Here is a 22959-nt window from a genome sequence, read left to right as displayed (position 1 = left end):
TAATCTACCAGGAATGCAGTGGGACATTGTCACTGGCTCTTCAGAAAATGAACTGGAAATGGTGGAATTAGTACAGGATTGTTTTTTTACTCAGTTTGTTAACACCCCTACCAGGGGAGATGCCATTCTTGATCTTGTTCTCTCTAATAACCAGGACAGGATTGGTAAATTAGACGTTTTAGAACCACTTGACAGTAGCGATCATAACATGGTCAAATTTGAGGTTAAGTTTAGTGTTCGAAGAGCTAAGTCCAAATCAAAAATATATAATGTTAGGAAGGCTGACTTTAAGTGTATGAGACTAAAACTAGAAACTGTGAACTGGATGGAGTTAAATAACAAAACTGTTGAAGAGGCCTGGGAATTTTTTAAAAGCACATTATTGCAAGTGCAAGAGGACTTCATACCTGTTTCCAGCAAGAATAAATCTAGGAAATTGCAACCTAGGTGGTTTACTAGGGAAATAAAGCATAAAGTAAGGAGGAAAAGGGCTTTGTTCCAGCAATGGAAAATAACTGATGATGACAGAATTAAGCAGGAATATCTAAGTCTACAGGCTGAGTTAAAAAATGATATTAGACGAGCTAAAAGAAATGTCGAAAGGATGGTTGCATTGGAAGCTAAGGATGACGTTAAAAGTTTCTTCCAGTATTTTAACTCTAAAAGAGCTCTAAAACCTGAAATTACTAATCTGCAGGATAGTAAGGGTCTTATAATAGTAAACGACATTGATATAGTAAATGAGTTCAATGATAGTTTTGCACGGGTATTCACTGTTGAGGACCTTAGTAATTTACCAGTTATTACCTATCCAGCATTGTCTATAGCTAATATATATATAACTGAAGCAGATGTTTTGCAAAGCCTAGCTAAGCTCAAAATAAATAAATCACAGGGCCCTGATGGCATCTTACCTATAGTGTTAAAAGAGATTAGGGATATTATTTGCCGACCCTTAACTTTACTGTTTCAAAAATCCTTATCTGAAGGTGTGGTACCTTCTGATTGGAAGCACGCCTTCATAACGCCTATTTTCAAAAAAGGGGATAGAAGTAATTTGTCTAACTATAGGCCAATCAGTCTAACTTGTATAACTGGTAAAGTTATGGAGGCTTTAATCAAAGAGAAAATGATAGATTACCTGGACTCCAATAACATTTTGCGGGATAGCCAGCATGGATTTAGGAGAGGTAGATCCTGTTTAACAAATCTGTTGGAGTTTTTTGAGGAAGCTACTCAGGAAGTTGATGATAAGAAGGCCTATGATGTCATCTACTTAGATTTCCAAAAGGCTTTTGATGTTGTCCCCCACAAGAGGCTCCTACTTAAACTCAAAGCGACTGGTATTTTAGGTACCGTAGCGACCTGGATTGATAACTGGTTAACAGATAGGAAACAGCGAGTAGTTATAAGAGGCACAATGTCACAGTGGGCTTGCGTTCATAGTGGGGTACCGCAGGGTTCGATTTTAGGACCACTATTGTTCCTAATTTACATAAATGATATGGATACCAATATATACAGTAAACTGGTGAAATTTGCAGATGACACCAAGGTGGGTGGTGTAGCAGATACTGAATTAGTGGCTCAGCAGCTACAGCGGGATCTTGATTTAATTAGTAACTGGGCCTATACCTGGCAGATGAAATTTAACGTCGATAAATGTAAGGTACTCCATCTAGGGAGCAGAAATATAAAGTACAGGTATTTCATGGGTGTCACTGAAATAAAGGTAGCTGATCATGAGAAAGACCTTGGTGTGTATGTTGATGCTTCCATGTCCCATTCTCGCCAGTGTGGGGAAGCAATAAAAAAGGCCAATAGGATGTTGGGGTATATCTCCAGGTGTGTGGAGTTTAAGTCAAGGGAGGTAATGCTAAGATTATACAATTCCTTGGTGAGACCTCACCTAGAATATTGTGTGCAGGTTTGGTCACCATATCTTAAAAAGGACATTGTGGCCTTAGAAAAGGTGCAGCGTAGGGCCACAAAAATGATTCCTGGTCTTAGAGGAATGTCATACGAGGAACGGTTACTTGAGCTAAATCTGTTCAGTCTCAAGCAAAGGAGATTGAGGGGGGACATGATCCAGGTATATAAGATTCTAACAGGTTTGGATGCTGTTCAACCAAATAGTTACTTCAGCATTAGTTTAAATACACGAACTCGTGGCCATAGGTGGAAATTAGCGGGAGAACATTTCAAGCTGGATTTAAGGAAGCACTTCTTTACGCAGCGTGTAGTCAGAGTATGGAATAGCCTTCCTGATAATGTAGTGCAAGCTGAATCCTTGGGTTCCTTTAAATCAGAGCTAGATAAGATTTTAACGACTCTGAGCTATTAGTTTAGTTCTCCCCAAGCGAGCTTGATGGGCCGAATGGCCTCCTCTCGTTTGTATAGTTCTTATGTTCTTATGTTCTTAAACCTTCAAGGCCTCTACGCCTTGAAGCAGTATTTCAAGCCCTCAGGGTAAACTGTCCCCCCCTTCAAGGCGCTTATCTCTGAGGGAATATCCACACTTCCTTTAGGGATTTCTCTCACATCACACACACACTGGGCCCACTGGACACTACACAAACAGCTCTCTTATCTTTAGTTCTTTTAATCTGAAAGTACCCTTACCGGGAGGCCCTGCCTGGCAGCGTATGTCCCCGAGACACCCCCGTCTCCGTCTCCCTGTTCTATTTCCCTATTCCATTAAACAATAATAAAAACCTTTCCTTACCTATGTTTAGGGCACGCCACTTAAATGCAGACGGGTGTCTCCCGGTTCTCCACCAGGTGGTCGCCTCCCCAGGTCTCTTCTCCGATCCAGTTCGTGACGCCAATTTATGTTGTGGTTTTTTCTACAAAAAATGTGGAATGAAAATGCAGTTTAATGGTTGAATCCGTGGCTTGCCTAACTTGCTATAAATTGCACACACATCCAGCAATAAAGTGACAGGGAGCTATTAGACCAGAGTTGTTGTATTACATTAACACGGACCAGCAAAAAATATCATAACATTATTCTAACATTAATGTCATGTTGGTCTTAAGAGATTTCAATGTCCAGTCCTTATTTCAAATTGGGCCTTTAAGCCTAGAATATGGTCAGTTTTAAAAATGCGTGACTTTGTTGCAACTCTGACTATGTTGAATTCCATCAAGTGGCTGATGGGTGCGAAGATTATCCTGAGGGCCGCTTGTGTAGTATCCAGAATTCAGTCTTTATTGCAACAATGAAGTTACAACCAAGACCGGACACGTGAAGTGTGTCCATTACTGTTGTACACCAATTTTTATACAAGTTCTTATCATTTAATAATATCTCGTCACTTAAGCATCATCATTCCTTCAACCATTCACAATCATTGTTTTTTCCCTTAGTCCACACTCCTAGCTGATAAGTTTGTCCATCATTTCTTTTACTGTTTGGTCCCTCGGCCGAACATAATGGTGGCGCGACCATCTCCACTTGGTTTTTTAAAAATGCTCAGCCATGAACTTCTGGTGAACTCAAGCGAATCCCTTCCTTCAGTAGTAACCCTGGCAGTTTCAGCCTGTTACACATTGTCTAACTAGAAGGTTGATAATATATTTGACCTTTAACATAGTGATAAAATATCCGCTAATAAAAGTGAATATTCATCGATTCAGGACTAACATAAAGTAGCTAACAGAAACTCAGACTAACAAAAGGTGCAAATACATACTCAGTTGATTACATTGTGTTGATTACATTATAACGTTTACATTGTAATGATTACATCATGGATATTTTGCATACTTTTGAATAATATCCATCCATCCATCCATTTTCCAAACCGCTTATCCTATTGGGTCGCGGGGGGTCCGGAGCCTATCCCGGAAGCAATGGGCACGAGGCAGGGAACAACCCAGGATGGGGGGCCAGCCCATCGCGGGGCACACGCACACACCAGTCACTCTCACATGCACACCTATGGGCAATTCAGCGACGCCAATCAGCCTCAGCATGTTTTTGGACTGTGGGGGGAAACCGGAGTACCCGGAGGAAACCCCACGACAACATGGGGAGAACATGCAAACTCCACACACATGTGACCCAGGCGGAGACTCGAACCCGGGTCCCAGAGGTGTGAGGCAGCAGTGCTAACCACTGCACCACCATGCCGCCCCCACAGAGATTCGAACCCGGGTCCCAGAGGTGTGAGGCAACAGTGCTAACCACTGCACCACCATGCCGCCCTTGAATAATATTATAATACTTATATTCTACGTTATATAGTGCTAAATAATATTCCATAGAGGCAGGGAACAACCCAGGATGGGGGGCCAGCCCATCGCAGGGCACACTCACACACCATTCAGACCTATGGGCAATTCAGCAACTCCAATTAGTCTCAGCATGTCTTTGGACTGTGGGGGGAAACCGGAGTACCCGGAGGAAACCCCACGACGACACGGGGAGAACATGCAAACTCCGCACACATGTAACCCAGGCGGAGACTCGAACCTGGGTCATAGAGGTGTGAGGCAACAGTGCTAACCACTGCACCACCATGCCGCCCCATACCATCCATCCATCCATTTTCCAAACCGCTTATCCTATTGGGTCACGGGGGGTCCGGAGCCTATCCCGGAAGCAATGGGCACGAGGCAGGGAACAACCCAGGATGGGGGGCCATCCCATCGCAGGGCACACTCACACACCATTCACTCACACATGCACACCTACGGGCAATTTAGCAACTCCAATTAGCCGCAGCATGTCTTTGGACTGTGATTACTGGGGTTAGCACTGTTGCCTCACACCTCTAGGACCTGGGTTCAAGTCTCCGCCTGGGTTACATGTGTGTGGAGTTTGCATATTCTCCCCATGTCATCGTGCGGTTTCCTCCGGGTACTCCTGTTTCCCCCCACAATCAAAAAACATACTGAGGCTAATTGGAGTTACTAAATTGCCCGTAGGTGCGAGTGTGCCCTGCAATGGGCTGGCCCTCCATTCAGGGTTGTTCCCTGCCTCATGCCCATTGCTTCCGGGATGGGCTCCGGATCCCCCGCGACCCAGTAGGATAAGTGGTTTGGAAAATAGATGGATGAATGGATATCACAAGAGAATGACTTATCATCAAGAAAACATGACATACTTTCTTGAAATGAAGACTTCTTAATATCAAGAAATTATCACTTACTTTTATGATAACATGGCCTAATTTCATGAAATAATGACTTAATATCACAAGAGAATGACTTACCATTAAGCAAACATGATGTTTCCTTGAAATGAAGACTTCATAATATCATGAAATAATGACTTACTTTCATGACACCATCGCCCAATTTCATGAAATAATGACTTAATCACAAGAGAATGACTTACCTTCAAGAAAACATGATATGTTTACTTGAAATGAAGACTTCTTCATATCATGAAATCATGACTTAGTTTCATGCAACCATGGCTTAATTTTATGAAATACAACAACAACAAATTTATTTTTATATAGCGCATTATCACAACATTACATTGTCTCAAACGCTTTACAGCATCCTCACCCAAAGCCCCCAGTGAGTAAGCCATAGGCGACAGTGGCAAGGAAAAACTCCCAAGAAGGAAGAAACCTTGGGAGGGACCAGACTCAAAGGGGGATCGCATCCTCCAGGGGCCGGCAGGGATAGTCAAATAGAGAGATGGTTAAGTGCCAGAGGTGGGCCAAGTCACATTGTCCCAATCATAAGATTTGGGAAATAACTGGAGAGCAAGGAAGATGACAAGCCAATGCCGATGCCAAAGTCTTCTTCCAATCGCCAGGCAACCAGAGGTAAGGCAGCGGGTCATACATGGAAGATCAGAACGGCGAGCTGGACGCAGGGACGTCACTGGTGGTGGCGACGTCACATGTGGCCGGGTGTGCTGGATATCTTGATAGATTGAGGTCTCCAGGCATCACTCCCCAGGAGGAGTAGGGAAATAAAATGTACAATTAGACAAGTAGAGGAGGCTATTGGCAGTGCTAAAAGCTAGGCGAGTGCAATATGAAGTGCAATGTGCAAGCTCCGGCAGATATGGCTATGGCAGCATCAGTAGGAGGGAGAGGCAAGTGGGAATGCAGGCATGGGGAGTCCCTGAAATGTCAGCACTCCAGTTCCACAAAAGATTGCGAAGCTAGAGTGACAGCACTGACAGTCCAGTTTATCCAAAGCCAATGGCACCGATCCCCACCCGGCTCTACACCTCACACTACAGGTCTGACTGGGAGTGAAGAGTTAGCTAGGGCTAGAACTAGTGTCCCTATACGTTAAACTAAACAGGTGTGTTTTTAGTCTGGACTTGAATATTGAGAGTGAACCTGAAACCCACACATCCGGTGGAAGACCATTCCACAGCTGAGGAGCTCTGTAGGAGAAAGCTCTGCAGCCTGCCGTAGCTCTTTCTACCCTAGGCACTAACAGATATTCCATGGCTTGAGAGAGAAGCAAACGTGGAGGGTTGTATGTGGTCAGCAGATCACTAAGGTATTCTGGTGCAAGGCCATTTAGTGCTTTATAAGTTAACAGCAGTATTTTATAATCAATTCGAGACTTAACTGGCAGCCAATGAAGAGGATAAAACCGGTGTAATATGATCAAATTTTTTAGTGTTTGTTAGAACTCTGGCTGCAGCATTCTGTACCATCTGAAGTTTATGCAAGGATCCAGACGGGCAACCCGATAGGAGGGCATTACAGTAATCCAGTCTGGAACTTTCGAAGGCATGTATTAGTTTTTCTGCATCATTAAGTGAGAGCATCTTACGAAGCTTGGCTATGTTCCGTAGATGATAAAACGCAGTTCTAGTAATACTTCTTATGTGAGCATCAAAGCATAGATCTGAATCGACAAGAACGCCAAGATTTCTAACCACCATGTTAGGTTGTGTAGGAAGGCTACCAACGTTGAGGTGGTGAAACTTATTTCTAGCAGCCTTGGGACCAATTACGAGAACTTCTGTTTTTTCTGTGTGTAACATAAGGAATTTTTTTGCCATCCAGCACCGGATATCTAATAGACCGTCTTCTAACCGAGATAGCAGTGATATATCATCAGGATTAACAGATATGTACAACTGTGTATCATCTGCATAACAATGAAACCCAATACCATGATTTCTAATAATGTTACCAAGAGGTAGCATGTATAGGGTAAACAGTAGCGGGCCCAGTACTGCTTTCTGTGGGACACCATATTCAACTTTTGTGGCCTTGGATGATTCATTGTTCACATGGGCATACTGATAGCGATCAGATAAATATGAGCGGAACCAAGAAAGTGCTGTCCCTGTAATACCAACTACACCTTCTAACCGGTCCAAGAGGATATTATGGTCCACAGTATCGAACGCTGATGTTAAATCTAGCAATACCAACAGAGATACACTGCCATGGTCAGAAGCCACAAGTAAATCATTCATTACTTTGACTAGAGCAGTTTCTGTGCTATGGTTTGGTCTAAAGCCAGACGGACATAATTCATTGGCATAGGAAAGAGGACAACTGACGAACTACAACCTTTTCCATGATCTTTCAAATGAAAGGAAGATTTGAGATGTTTCCTAAAACACTGGGTTCAAGATTTGGTTTCTTTAGGACGGGTCTGATAACAGCCATTTTAAAAGGTTTTGGAACATATCCAAGCCTAAGAGAAGAGTTTAACACATTTAACACGGTAGTGCCAATCTGTGGTGCAATTTCCTTAAAGAATTTTGTAGGAATTGGGTCTACAAGGCTAGTAGAGGATTTACAGGAGAAAATTAAGCTCAAAAGTTCTGAGTGTGTAATAGGAATGAATGATTCAAAGGTCTCATTATTGGTAGGCATAAGACTAGCAGGAGGCAGGCAGCCGTAAGTAGGTAAAGGTGTGCACTGGATAGTCTGTCTAATTGTAGTTATCTTACCATTAAAAAATGTACGAAAGTCATCACTCTTAAGAGCTTGCGGGATTTGCAAGTTTAATGAGGAATTCTGTGTTATCCTAGCCACGGATTCAAATAGGAATTTAGGATTGGTTTTGTTCATGTCTATTAATCTGGAGAGATACACAGACCGAGCAGTCACTAGTGCTTGTCTGTATTTAGAGAGGCTCTCTTTCCAGGCAGATTTGAAAACTTCCAGTTTAGTTGAGCGCCATTTTCGCTCTAGCTTGCGTGATGCCTGTTTGAGTTCACATGTATTATCAGAGTACCAGGGGGCAGGTTTGTTATTGCTATGCTTTATACTCCTAAGTGGAGCCACAAGATCTAGAGTGCTGCGAAGGGATTTTTCCATGTTTGAAGTTGCCTGTTCAAGTTCATTTCCACACGATGCTTCAGATGTAAGGCTGAAGGACTGTGGAAGTTGTTTAAAAAATGTTCTTGTAGTTAGTGCCTTAATAAAACGTCTGATTCTATACTTGGTGTGGTGGTCAACAGGAGGCTATACTGGATTTCAAATGTTAACAAGTAATGATTTGAGAGCAGAGGACTCTGTGGCATAATAGACACATGTTCTACCAGGATGCCATGACTAATGATCAAATCAAGGGTATGGTTACAGACATGAGTAGGCCCGACTACATTCTGACATACACCTACAGAGTCAAGAATAGCTGCAAACACTATTTTTAAAGGATCATTATCCTTCTCCATATGAATGTTAAAATCACCCACAATAACGGCTTTGTCAGTACTGACCACCAGGTTTGTTAAAAAAAAAAAAAATCTGCAAATTCCTTAAGAAAATCACTGTACGGCCCAGGCGGTCTATACACAATAACAGTGGTGATTTGGGGTGACGAACTAGAAAGAGATGAGCCAGCAAGGCTAAGAACAAGAGTTTCAAATGTGCTGAAACTCACAATACATTTCTCAGACACTCCTAAGTTGGACTGAAAAATTGCAGCAACACCACCACCTTTGCGATTTGGTCGAGGGTTATGCTTATAACTGTATGCCGCTGGAGTAGATTCATTTAGTGCCATGAATTCATCTGGTTTAAGCCAGGTCTCAGTAAGGCACAGGGCACCAAGACTAAAATCAGTAATTATTTCATTTATTAATAGTGCTTTAGGAGCCAGTGATCTTATATTCAGAAGTCCAAGTTTAAGTTTAAATATTGCATCACAGCTGTTTTCTAGTGATGGATTCATTGTGATTTTTATTAAGTTATTATGGCACACTCCACGGTGGAATAGTCCTCCACGATTAAAACATTTTGGTGCTTTTAAAATACGCCGTGGCGCTTGTGCCGCCTACTAACACTACATGGCTGCGGCCGGACGGGTCCCCGCTGGACGTGTATCTTACATTCGTCCCGTTTGTTTTATTCGTTAAACGTAATTAAAAATACAATATGAATACATGTAATGTATTTTCATTCTATTAAAGTTTAAAGGCAAGGGGCCATACTTTATTACGTACGCACGAAAGGGGAAGGGGTCTAAAAATTTGACCGAATTTTGCGTACGTGTGCGTATGCTGGTGGGGGGGGGGGGTGAATCAATTTGAGAAATTTCAAATTTAAGCGTTTCGTTCACGATACCTGACCTGCTGGATTGCATTCCATACGTGCATATAACTCAAAATGCAACATGAGTTTTTTAAGACGATCAGACTGTTTAAACAATATCTCATAAATTATCTAAAAAAAAAAAACAGGTTGGCAATGCACCACGGACCTCCGAAATATCTGGTTTAAAAGGCGCTATAACATTATGGAAATGGCGACCCATTTCATTTTATTTGAAAGTGATTTCATTACGGTAAATCTCATGACATCATTCTTTTGTTATCCCTAAAGTTAACAGGAACGTTTGTAGTTCCAAAAAGCAGTGCATAAGTCGACTGACGATCGCCCGTGCGTACGTACGCGGGGGGGGGGGGGGGGGGGGTTACAAAAATCGGTAAAATGTGCGTACGTACTAAAAGTATGGCCCCAACACTTATCACCCAAACCATATGCCCCCCTATCGGCAACACGTGTAATAGACTTTTGGAATATTCCTGACACCTACTCACATTCAAATGAAATCACCTGTCTCTTCTTCGTTTTTAATGCTTTATTTACAAGAATTCACATATTTAAATAGTACTGACAGTCAAAGTTCTATGTTCTCATCCACTATTGGCGTATTCATCTTGCATCATCTCCTCCATTGCCTTGCCTTGTACTCCTCCTCCATTGCCTTGCCTTGTTCTCCTCCTCCATTGCCTTTCTCTCCTCCTCCTCCCTTGCCTTGTACGCCTCCTCCATTGCCTTGTTCTCCTCCTCCATTGCCTTGTTCTCCTCCTCCATTGCCTTGTTCTCCTTCACCATTGCCTTGCACTCCTCCATTGCCTTGCTGTCCTCCTCCTCCTTTGCCTTGTACTCCTTCACTATTGCCTTATTCCTGTTACTTATATAACAGGAAACAGCGGAAATGACGTTTCACCACGCTGGCCCCTTTGTTGGCCAGCCACGTTGGCCGGAAGTAGTATGGCTCAAGGGGTGGCGGTAGCTCTGCGGCGGCCAGGCGCGTTCCCGTGAAGGCAGCTTAGCGACAGCGGTGACCTCCGGAATGATCGGGGAATCTTCCCGATCACCGGTAGGGAGAGAGGCAGGGACGAGCGTGCACGCCCCCAGGAAGGTCGTCAGGTGATCGCCGGCTTTCTCCTCCTCCTCCTTCGGGTCACGGTGGCTGCGGGAGGCTGCTCCATGTCCGACGGGATAGACAGCAGGAGGACAGCCTCTGCGACCTGCGGCGCAATCAACGTGAACCTCCGCTCAGTCACGCGCTGGATTAGCCGCTGCAGGTACGTGCGCACCTATCCCAGTTAGTGCATGCCCTCAGGTAGGGACATCATTACCGGGAGATCGCCGCTCTTACTGGCCAGTTCTAGTGCTTCCGAGTCCTCCTGGACGTCGGGCTGGTTCAGCCAGTAATATACCTCTTGCAGCAGACCGAGACGCTGGTCCTCGGTCTGCTGTGGAGTTTCTTCTTTTGGGTTCGTCATTCTGTCAGGGTTCACGGGTGCGGACGGGCAGGCTGGCAGGAAGGAGGCAGGGAATGACGAAGCAGGCAGGCGGAATACGGGGAAAACAGGGGTTTTATTAAGGGGACGACAATTACAGGGAGAACGAGACATCGCAAAGATACTAACATTACCTAACATCAATAACGGACAAACGGCAGGGCAAGACATGGACTGATATAGACGAAAAACAGGGTGAAATAAGACACAGCTGGGCATCATAGGGGAAGCACACGTGGATAATCAGGTGGCGTGGCACACACGAGGATCGGACGAGCTGGGCATCACACAAGTGGTGTTCAATATAATTTATTTTTACATACTAACTTTCACAATACTACCTAAGTATAATGCCGTAAGCCTACTTGCACTTTTTCTTAAATATTACCTTATTGTTTAGAACGGTTTTTGTGTGCATCTGCACTTATTGTTGTCAATGTCTACGCATGGGACAGTGTGAAACGTAATTTCGATTCCTTTGTATGTCAAGTACATTTGAAGGAATTGACAAATAAAACTGACTTTGACTTCACAACAGAGTCTAACACAGCGTTTCTCAAACTTATTTGTCCTGGTGACCAGTCATCAGGCTTTGGCGCTGCAGGGTCCTGTCGTTTATGACCGTCCCAAACCCCCTCCCCAGCGTATGCGTATCCCCATAGATAGATTGATATTATTACTATAGATAGATAGTATTACTGTTATTATTTATTATTATTTGTTATTATTTATTATTATTATTATTATTATTATTATTCCTGAACTGATCTGACAAAATTTTGATTGGTGCAGAAACGAGGCTTTACGGACCGGCACCGGTCCGCGACCCATAGTTTGAGAAACGTTGGTCTAACATATCCCTTCAGATAGAAACCTTAAATAAAAATTACAGGAGGCAGAAATGCTTGGAAACAAACTTCAAGCAGTTTATACTTCTATTTAAAAGATGAGATTTAATCTTTCAATGCAGCTTTGTGCAATATGTGTCAAGGCTTCAAAATGAAAAGACTTCAGTCCTTTAGTTAATTCCCAAAAGTTGATCATGTGTTTTTGTCCACTGTGGGAACCTTCTTTGGAAATATAGTAGAGAGCTTACTAATTCTAGTTACTTATTTCCTTACAGTATATTGCACTTAAATGTATTACAATGCATGGATCTGTATTTCAAAATGATTTCTTCCTTTTTTAGAAAAACTTCTGACAAGTGTCATGTTTTATCTCTAAATATGCTTGAAATGATACTTGACATTTTTTTCCTTTAAAATAAATATTTACAGTTTTGAAGGCTGTGTGAACTTGAAACCAAGTGTTGTTTTAAACTCACATACTTCTGTTTGCACAGTTTTGGGACAGACCCAGCTGAACACAGAAATGCAATGCATGGCTAACATCTGAAGCATTATGTTTTATACACACACACACACAAACATATTTTTGGGTGTTCAAGAATACACACCGATGAGCCCATACATTATAACCATGTCAGGATCAGTCCCTGCCCTGTCTGTCATTTCCCCATTTGGCCAGCAGGTGTTGCTGGCTGTCCCATTACTTTCACTAAGTCAAGTTCCTTTCAGTCTCTACTGATTCCCTCTGCTCCTTAAGCTGCCGTGTAGCAGACTCACCTACTGTAAAGTAAGTGTGTGGCTAAAAAACCATGCTTCCCTTCCATCAGGGGTTTCAGGCTGGTTAGAGGCCACCCTCAATAATGTTGGAGATTTTGAGTTTTGTAAGCTTCCTTGTTAATTATTTTCTGTTGTATTTGTGTTTCTGTATTTTATTCCTGTTGGTATTTAGTTGTGTACTTATGTCCTGTTTCATCTAGGTTCCCAGTATCTCCTGTGTAGCGCCTAGTCCTTAATGTGTGGTTCACTGTTTCTAAGCCACACCTATTCCTTGTCTAACCATCATTACTTATGTATATATGGGCCTACCCTTGCCCTGTTACTTTGTCAGTTACTGTAAGTTCTGAAGGTCCGTATGTGAGTGTATGCCTATGTTACTTGCATGGGTTCCCTCCACAGTACTTTGTGTTTAGTTTAGCCTGTGTTAAGACCCTGAGATGTCCACTTTTTTGTATAGTGCAGCTTGTAGTGAAGTCCCCTTTGTACCTAAGCCACAATAAGGAGCATTGTGCATCATATCCATTCCTGACCAACCACCCGCACGTCAAGTGAAACATTTTGACTATCTTGTAAAAACGGTTACTGTAAAGGTCTGAGATGGCAAGGTAGCATTCAGAACTCATAGTTGAAATGTTGAATGCAGAAGAAATGGGCAGGGATAAAGATCTGAGTGACTAGATGACCGCTGTGCCAAATCATTATGGCCAGAAAGTTAAAGCATCTCCAAAATGGTTTGTGGGGTGCTCATGGTCAGTAATAGTGAGTACCTATTTAGACCGGGCTGAGGAAGGAAACACCATGAACTGTAACTTATACAAGTCATGGTTGCTGATATTTAGGGACAGCAGTTAGCCTAATTGTATGGCCGTGGACTGGGAGAAATAGCAGGGATAATATACAGGCTCCACACATACAGAGCAGTGGTGGGATTTGGCCCACAAACCCTGGTGGTGTGAGAACATTAAAATGTGACCCTTGCAACCTGGCGATAGGAAAGGTCGCACCCTCTGGGTCAGTTGTGTGACCACTCCAGGGATTTAATTAGAGAGCAGATTACAAGAAAAATATACAGAAAAAAAAAAATAAAAAATACAGTCCCTTGTTAATTGTGTAAAGGGCTCCTCTTCATAAGCCTGACTGCATCACTGTCCATTTCACGATTTATAAATTTACAACCTTTTCGGACAATTGCAGGTGAATAAGGTTTTAAATATTTTCAATTTTCCAGTTACAATTTTGTCCTGTTTCCAAAACCAGCTACAAAGAGAATGATATTCTAGGGTTTCTCAAGTGCCTAAGGCAAATATTTACTGATAAAGCACACAGCAACTGAACGTTTTTAAAAAGTAACTCACGGGGCGGTTGGACATATGGTCAGTAAAGGACATTTATGAGAGCAGACTTTACATCACAATGGGGAAAACAGGAGCTGGTACTGTGGTTTTCTTTCTTCTGATCTTGTCACAAGGTAACTACAGATTTATCTAAACATATATATTAATAATTCAAGGTCAGGAATATAGATATTATAAAATTATTAGATAATTCTCTAATTCTGCATTAAATATTCAGTATATGAATAACAAGTGACACACATATGTAATTAATTTTTTAATAACTTCTTTTTCAGTGAGCTATATAATTACAAAGTTCTGTTTCATTAAACAATATAACGTTACAGTGCCATACAATGGCTATATATAATCAATGTTTAAATGTGTTTGTTAGAGCAATAGTGTCTTACAGTGTCTTATTGTGTTTGAAAATGTTTTTTACGTGTATGTGTAGGGAATTTGCATGATCTCCCATGTATAAAATAGAGTACATAGCATTGGGAATTAAGCCAGTTCTTGGTTTACTCCCAAATGTAGATTTGTTTCTCAGGAACTGTCTTGAGTATGATATTTGATATGTACACGCCAGTAAAAATCACTACAGTTGTACTCTGAAAGTAATCAAGAATGAATTATATGACTAGGAGTCAGATGACAACCCCAGCTCAGTTTCATTTTTACCACTTGGGTGTGATTCAGATTTTAAATACAGGTGCATTCTGGTTATTTGGCAGCAAGTCAGTAGCAGAGGGAACTGGTTACTATATTCCACATTTTTCTTTTGTTGTCTTAATCCCTGAAGTGTGAGATCCTCAAGTAAAATGTGTAACATGCTTGTTTTTGAGCTGCTAAGTCAAACACATATAATACATAATGCTACATGGCTAAAGAGAGGCCTTGGTTGTGTTGTTAAACATGGTACTTGAGACCATAAGAAATTTAAATATAGAAATGAGAGGAAGCCATTCATCCCATCAAGCTTGCTTGGGGAGAACTCAACTAATAGCTTAAAATTGTTAAAATCTTATCTAGTTCAGATTTAAAGGGACCCAGGGTTTTAGCTTGCACTACACTAACAGGAAAACTATTCCATACTCTAACTACACACTGTTTAAAGAAGTGCTTTCTCTAATCCAGTTTAAAGTACTGTAGAAATGGACAGTAACAGGTGTCAACTTAAACAGACCAAGTAACCATGCACAAAAGTGTAGTTACTACTTGTATAGTGATGCACACAGAGGTGACCTCAGCCTGTTCTTTTCATCTAGCTCTATATGCTGTAAAAGTGACACCCTCCAAAAGCCCTGTGCGTGCTGGAGACAACATCACATTGATTCTGTCTCCTTCAACAAGTATGAAAAATGGATTCTACACTCTCAATGGTTTTGGGATTTTGATGTGGTCTGAGAAAAAACAACAAACAGCCGGTGCGTTTACTGGCCGGGCCTCCATCAACACCAGCAGTGGGATCCTGTCTCTCTTCTCCATGACCGTTGCTGATTCAGGATTGTATGTCATACAGAGTTTCCCTCCTATTGGCTTTTCAGCTAATACCACATTAACAGTCTTGGGTGAGTTCTTGCTCGACTAGCATATATTGAAGACAACATTTTAAAAATCAGTACAATAACTAGGCATTTTCCTTAAAATATTTTTAAGTAAATGTATCCATTGTTTAAAATATTTTGCTGTTTTCCCAGTGAAAAGTTGTTAATGCATTTTTGATTAGCAAATGGCTGATCAGAACATGATCCTTTTCATTTGACAGTTTGTAAGTACTGTATTATATGTACCATGTGTATGTTCTTGTGTATGGACGACAATCTCCCGAGATCAATAAAGGATGTATGTCTTAATCTTATTGTGTACACTGCCACTGAAGTTGGTCTTTTCAAGAACAATGTTTCAGACTGGTAACTGTTTTATGTTTTCACCTACAGAACCAATATCGATTGTGACAATAAGAGTTAATTCCACTGATCAAGTGGAGTTCAATGACTCTGTCAGTCTGACATGTTCCACCTCCGGCTCCTCTCCTTCTTATCATTGGCTCAACGGCAGCTCTGACATCATAGTCGGTGAACGAGTTCATCTGAGTTCTGACAATCAAACTCTCACCATATCCAGCATTCTAACTTCTGACAGGGGGCCCTTCTATTGCTTTGTGACCAACGCAATTAGTAATGGCACAAGTTCTCCTTTATATCTTAATATTAGCTGTGAGTATGTTGTGTGTGTGTGTGTCTTATATAATATTTCTTGTGAAGTCAATTAGTTAGATTTGAATAAAGCATATTTTCCCCTCTGTTTCACAGATGGTCCAGAAAACCTTATCTTAAAAATCAACGGGTCAGATAAGGAGCTCTTCTACATAGGATCGAACCTTACCCTGTCCTGCTCAGCTCAGTCCAGCCCTCCTGCACTATTTCAATGGGATTTTCACATGGCTACATTCATAAATGGACCAGAACTCAGGCTGGACAATGTACAGGAGAGGCAGAGTGGAAATTACACTTGTCTGGCTCATAATGCCAGAACTCTGCGATACATCAGCAAGACCGTTCCAATAATTATAAGTATGTAAATTATTGTAATAGTTTTTATCCATCAATTTTTGATAACTGCTCTCCCTGTACCGGGTTATGAGAGCCTGTTTTCTATCCCATGAAGCAGTGGGCAATACCCCGTGGCCACCATCAACGTCTTTGGGCCATTAATAAAAGCTTCAGCCCCAAAGGCTTGAGAGAACACTGATAGCTCCTAAGGCACTGTACTGCCCACAGGTATAGAGTTTATGCAACATAACACATGCTATTCACGATACTGGACAAAAATAAAAACAGCCTTCATTTGTTCACACTTGGTCACAGGATACATTTTCAGATAGGGTTTGGAGTCACATGGTTCTGTGTACTACAGCATTGAGAGCTTATCCTCAGCCTTCATCTAGTCATTTAAATTAGTAAAAAGTTAACCTTTGAGGCCGAAAGGAGAGCCTTGCTCAGTCTAGTGGTTCCATCTTGTTTCCTCAGGGCCACGTGCATCAGCGTCAGAGCATGAGGGACTCAGCACTGGGCTTCTCCTCAGCCTGCTTATCGCTTCAGTGACTCTGTGACCTCCTTCGTGACAGCGACTCTCACCCAATGGTGGCCTTATATGTGTGCAGATATTGTAACGTACCAAGCTTATATTAGAGGCCTATATTTACACAACACCAACTTTACATGTATATAACACCAACTTTACTTTGCATATGTATTTTAAACACACTTCAACTATTTAGGCTTTAAATGCAAATCCAAATATTTTGTACCAATGTTTATCCTATGTAAGTACACATGAACACAAATACAGTATTCCAAATGATAGCATGACTGAGCATATTTTTCCAATCCTGATTTAATGCATGTTTTCCTAACAAATTTACAAATCTTACTGTTTTTAACAGATGTTAATAATATTTTTAAAACAATCATCTCTTTGTTTAATCTTGTTCCACTGTAAACTGTACTGCCAAATTTGTCATTAAAATTATCATTTGATAAATTTTGATAGATCCTTCTATTGTTAAAAAACAAAATGTAACAATGTATTCAAACTGATGTAAGTGAAGATTCTTGACAATAAACAATATGATCTTTTAATATGCATCCTTTTCATCGCCCCCACCCCCAAACAAACTGGGTAGCCCAGACTCAGTGCTTCACAAAACTGACATAACCTTAGCTCTGCTAGGGTAACATTGTCCAAATACAATGCAAATTTTCCAAGTACAACATATAAACTGAGATCTTCCTCATTCTGCAGGGTGTGTACTACCACTTACTATATACACTTCCATTACATGTCAAGGTACTAAACAGCAAAAGAGTTATTTTTTAGGCATAACATATGTCCATCCATCCATCCATCCATCATCCTCCGCTTATCCAAGGTCAGGTCACGGGGGCAGTAGTCTCAGTAGGGAAACCCAGACTTCCCTCTCTACGGCCACTCCATCCAGCTCCTCCGGGGGAATCCCTAGGCGTTCCCAGGCCAGCCGAGAGACATAGTCCCTCCAGCGTGTCCTGGGACTTCCCTGGGGCCTCCTCCCAGTGGGACATACCCAGAACACCTCACCAGGGAGGCGTCCAGGAGGCATCCTAAGCAGATGCCCGAGCCACCTCATCTGGCTCCTCTCAATGTGGAGGAGCAGTGGCTCTACTCTGAGTCTCTCCCAAATGACCAAACTCCTCACCCTATCTCTAAGGGAGAGTCCAGCAACTCTGCGGAGAAAACTCATTTTGGCCGCTTGCACTCGCGATCTTGTTCTTTCGGTCACTACCCATAGCTCATGACCATAGGTGAGGGTAGGAACGTAGATCAACTGGTAAATTGAGAGTTTTACCTCGAGGAGGAGAAGGACCCCCTTCTCGACCTGGAGAGAGCATCCTACCCTGAGGACTATGGTCTCCGATTTGGAGGTGCTGATTCTCATCCCAGCCGATTCACACTCAGCTGCGAACTGTCCCATTGAGAGCTGAAGGTCACGGTCTGATGGAACAGAACCATATCATCTGTAAAAAGCAGAGACCTAATCCTGAGGTCACCAAACGGGACACCCTTAACGCCCTCGCTGCGCCTAGAAATTTATCCATAAAAGCTAAGAACAGAATCGGTCACAAAGGGCAGCCCTGATGGAATCAAATGCTCATCGGAAATGAGTCCAACTTATTGCTGCCAATGCGGACCAAGCTCTGACACCGGTCATACAGGGACCAAACACCCCTTATAAGGAAGCCCGGCACCCCATACTCCCGGAGCACTCCCCACAGGACTCCCCAAGGGACACGGTCAAATGTCTTCTCCAAGTCCACAAAACACATGTAGATTAGTTTGGGTAAACTCCCATGATCCCTCCAAGACCCTGCTGAGAGTATAGAGCTGGTCCACGGCCAGGGTGAAAACCACACTGCTCCTCCTGAATCCGAGGTTCATCAACACAACGGACCCTCCTCTCCAGAACCCCTGAATAGACCTTACCAGGGAAGCTCAGGAGTGTGATCCCCCTATAGTTGGAGCACACCCTCCGATCACTCTTCTTAAAGAGAGGGACCACCACCCCGGTATGCCAGTCCAGATGCACTGCCCTTGTTGTCCACGCGATGCTGCAGATGCGTGTCAACCAGGACAGCCCCACAGCATCCAGAGCCTTATGGAACTCCGGACTGATCTCATCCACCCCCCGGGGCCTGGCCACCGAGGAGCATTTTAACCACCTCAGCGACCTCTGCTTCCTCATTGGAAGGCGTGTCGGTGGGATTGAGGAGATCTTCGAAGTATTCCCCCTACCAACCAAAAACATCCTGAGTTGAGGTCAGAAGCGCCCCATCCCCACCATAAACAGTGTTTATGTTGTACTGCTTTCCCGCCCCAAGATGCCGGATTGTGGACCAGAATCTCCTCGAAGCCATCCGGAAGTCGTTTTCCATGGCCTAGCCAAACTCTCCACATACCCGAGTTTTTGCATTCTGCTTGGCCTGCCGGTACCTGTCAGCTGCCTCTGGAGTCCCAGAATTAGGACAAAAAGGCCCAATAGGACTCCTTCTTCAGCTTGCTGGCATCCCTCACCACCGGTGTCCACCAGTGGGTTCAGGGATTGCCAAGACGACAGGCAACGACCAGCTTACAGCCACAGCTCGGGTCAGCCACCTCCACAATAGAGTTACGGAACAAGGCCCATTCTGACTCAATGTCCCTGCCTCCTCCAGAACATGGGAAAAGCTCTGCCGAAGGTGGGAGTTGAAGCTCCTCCTAACAGGGATTCCGCCAGACGTTCCCAGCAGACCCTCACTATACTCTTTGGTCTGCCAGGCCTGGCCAGCTTCCTCCCCCACCAGCAGGGCCAACCCACCACCAGATAGTAATCAGTTGACAGCTCCGCCCCTCTCTTCACCCAAGTGTCCAAGACATGCGGCTGCAAGCCCAATGACACAACTACAAAGTCGATCAGTTTAAATTCTAGAACTCATGGCTATAAGTGTAAATTAGCGGGAGAACATTTTAAAATGAATTTGAGGAACCACTTCTTTATCCAGCATGTAGTTAGAGTATGGAATAGTCTTCCTGATAGTATAGCGCAAGCTAAAACCCTGGGTTCCTTTCAATCAGAGCTAGATAAGATTTTAACAACTCTGAGCTATTAGTTAAGTGCACATATGGACACCCTTATGCTTGAACATGGTGTTCATTATGGACAATCCGTGACAAGCACAGAAGTACAATAAACATCACTCGAGTTCAGATCGGGGGGGCGTTCCTCCCAATCACGCCCCTCCAGGTCTCGCTGTCATTGCCCACGTAAGCACTGAAGTCCCCCAGTAGAACAAGAGAGTCCAAAGGAGGAGTGCTCTCCAAAACCTCTTCCAAGGACTCCAAAAAGGGTGGGTATTCTGAACTGCTGCTTGGTGCATAAGCACAAACAACAGTCAGGACCCATCCCCCCACCCGAAGGCGAAGGGAGGCTACCCTCTCGTCCACTGCGGTAAACACCAATGTACAGGTGCCAAGCCAGGGGGCAATAAGTATGCCCACCCCTGCCCAGCGTCTTTCCCCACGAGCAACAGATTGTCCAACCCCCATCGAGTAGACTGGTTCCAAAGCCCAAGCCATGCGTTGAGGTGAGCCTGACTATATCTAGTCAGAACTTCACAACCTCACGCACCAGCTCAGGCTCCTTCCCCGTCAGAGAGGTGACATTCCATGTCCCTACAGCTAGCTTCTGCAACTGAAGATCGGACCACAATGCCTAACTCGCACTGCACCCGACCCCTATGGCCCCTCCTACAGATGGTGATCCCACTGGAGGGGGGACCCACGTGCCTTCTTCTGGCTGTACCCGACCAGGCCCCATGGGTGCAGGCCTGGCCACCAGATGCTCGCCATCGAGCCCCACCCCCAGGCCTGGGTCCCAGTGACCCGCGCCCAGGCAAGGGAAATCGTGGAATAATATATGTGCTTCTTTATAAAGTCCCTTATAAAACATGCCTGCAGTTCATCACAAACAAGTATAGAGGCAAACAAACAATGATAAAATATATTGACCAGCCAATTATAAAAATAAAGAAGGAAACACCACTGGAGATGAAAGAATTTACCTACAGTGTAAGACAGTTCTTACACTCTCAGTTCAGACTGTAAGGCATAATTTATGAGTTGTATCAACATATGCATAATAATTATGTAATTGACATCTCCTAATTGCTCATAATGTGTGGTTTTGTTATTTGTGACTCCTTCTATGTACTGGTATCTTGTCCATGGTTTCCTCCACCTTCCGAGGCTCTAGATTCAGCGTGACCCTGTGCTGCATAATGACACACACACACACACACACACACACATGCACACACACACGCACACGCGTATTGGGTAAACAGATCTTTATGGGGACCATTCATTTCTATGGGAAAAATGCGAACACTAACTATGACAACCTTAACCCCTACCCTTAACCTCTACCCAACCCGAGTTTTTGCATTTTTAGTATTTTCATTGCAGTCACGGATTTTTATTAAATTGAGTTTTCCCTTATGGGGACCAGGAAACTCAAACGTTTTTCAATTCCCTTTTTTAAAATGGGGTGTGGTTCTTCATCATAAAAGCATTAATTTTTTAAATCAAACACACACACCCAATATCTTGTTGCATGAGATTACAAAAACTTATAAAGTTATTTTTATATAATGACATCATCCTATTTTTAGGACATTTTGTAAATCTAATCTTCCACAAAAATGGGCCCTTCATCTCAAACCAAATTTCGCATAATATGTAACATGATTTAGTACTCTTGTGGAATCATCTTATTATTTTATTGGTAATGAAAACTTACTGCCAGGTTGTGACCCTGCATAATGTAAAATGTAATGTGACCCAGCAGTAATGGCACCCTCCAAATTTGTTTATTCCATTATGAAATACTTCAGAATTCACCTTGCAGAGCTGTGATATCTGAATGTCACCAGAACTATGAGAGGTGGTTTCTTTGAGATGATAATGCCCCACATGACATTGCGAAAGAACACATACCATTGTGAATTAAGCCAGGTGCGGGGCTGATAAAGACAGGGTAGAGGCACGGTGAGGTTAAATCCCCAAGACTGAGTCCCTTTATGTTTTTTTAACTGGGAAGATGAACTTTCCTTTGGCCCCAGCCCTATTTATCATACGGTCAGTTCAACAACAATAGCTGCAATTAATATTAAAAATATCTGCATTTTTTTAGGGAGGGCACCGGAATAGGTACTTGTGCTGAAAATATTTGTTTAACCAAAGCCCTGATCTGTACTGTCACAGAACCTGCATGAACATACCTTTGTGTGCATTTCAGAAAAATGGAAGCACAATCATAGGGTGTGGGACTTTTGATGTGGTACTGATAGCGGAGGAGAGGTGTTCTTTTTTAATCATCTGGCCAATGCACCTTGTGAACTGACTAAATATTAGCTGAAGGGAATATCATCAAATAGGATTTGCTGATGAGAGTATCACCCATTTTTGCATATTAGCGGAGGGCTGGGCTACCTGATCGCATTACAAGTGCCTCGTTCATTTGTGACAGACAACAGAAAATGGAGCGAACTGAGACATGCATTCTGCTCTTGATACTGGTTTTCCTCTCCAAAGGTAATGGAAATTACTTTACAATAAATGTAGTAATATGATGACAATCCTGAAAGTTAATAATATTAATTCTGTATAAAATATGTTGTGGTTCGAAGAAAAGCATCTCTTTTCATTCACATAACGACAAAACTTTATCAACAAAATAACATTTTTGATTTATACTGAGTAGCAGTTATTTATTGTGGGGTTCTGAACTAAGGAAAAATCCTTGATGAAGAAGTCAAATCAATTTAACAGTTAAAAAGAACCTAATCAAAGAACCGTATATCTGTTTACAGAATCATAAATGATCCTGGAACCAAACATGCATATTGTTGATTAAATGTGTTACTTCAATATCCATGCA

The 22959-nt window shown here is 42.7% G+C and overlaps 1 protein-coding gene and 1 long non-coding RNA gene across 5 annotated transcripts in view; one reads left to right on the top strand and one right to left on the bottom strand.

The window, feature by feature from the left end:
• Window positions 1-5064: 5064 nt before the first annotated feature.
• LOC125748367 (uncharacterized) overlaps window positions 5065-22959 on the bottom strand; it is a 39290-nt gene continuing 21395 nt past the window's right edge. For both annotated transcript variants that reach the window (XR_007399525.1, XR_007399524.1), the window contains one exon: window positions 5065-5914. This is a non-coding gene — a long non-coding RNA (uncharacterized LOC125748367). The remainder of the gene's footprint in view (window positions 5915-22959) is intronic.
• On the top strand, window positions 10456-18739 carry LOC125748331 (carcinoembryonic antigen-related cell adhesion molecule 1-like). Of its 3 annotated transcripts, XM_049024356.1 has the most exons (5): window positions 10456-10768; window positions 15215-15517; window positions 15887-16165; window positions 16262-16522; window positions 16979-18739. In XM_049024356.1, the coding sequence occupies exons 2-5, from the start codon at window positions 15301-15303 to the stop codon at window positions 17059-17061; spliced, it is 840 nt and encodes a 279-aa protein (XP_048880313.1). In that variant the 5' UTR covers window positions 10456-10768; window positions 15215-15300; the 3' UTR covers window positions 17062-18739. The 3 variants fall into 3 exon arrangements, with proteins under 3 accessions (XP_048880313.1, XP_048880311.1, XP_048880312.1); XM_049024354.1 differs by lacking the exon at window positions 10456-10768 and having other exon boundaries at window positions 14597-15517; XM_049024355.1 differs by lacking the exon at window positions 10456-10768 and having other exon boundaries at window positions 14597-15517; window positions 16617-18739.

The sequence above is a fragment of the Brienomyrus brachyistius genome, chromosome 9, assembly GCF_023856365.1.
Source record: "Brienomyrus brachyistius isolate T26 chromosome 9, BBRACH_0.4, whole genome shotgun sequence".
In the NCBI taxonomy this organism is placed as follows: domain Eukaryota; kingdom Metazoa; phylum Chordata; class Actinopteri; order Osteoglossiformes; family Mormyridae; genus Brienomyrus; species Brienomyrus brachyistius.
This window is presented reverse-complemented; position numbering and strand designations above follow the sequence as displayed.

What these genes read in the sequence shown, in the direction of transcription:
- LOC125748331 (XM_049024354.1), top strand. Translation starts at nt 15,142, where the DNA reads ATGCACAAAAGTGTAGTTACTACTTGTATAGTGATGCACACAGAGGTG. An exon ending in TACCACATTAACAGTCTTGG is followed by an intron (nt 15,518 to 15,886) that starts GTGAGTTCTTGC and finishes TTTCACCTACAG; the next exon opens with AACCAATATCGATTGTGACA. An exon ending in GACCGTTCCAATAATTATAA is followed by an intron (nt 16,523 to 16,978) that starts GTATGTAAATTA and finishes TTGTTTCCTCAG; the next exon opens with GGCCACGTGCATCAGCGTCA.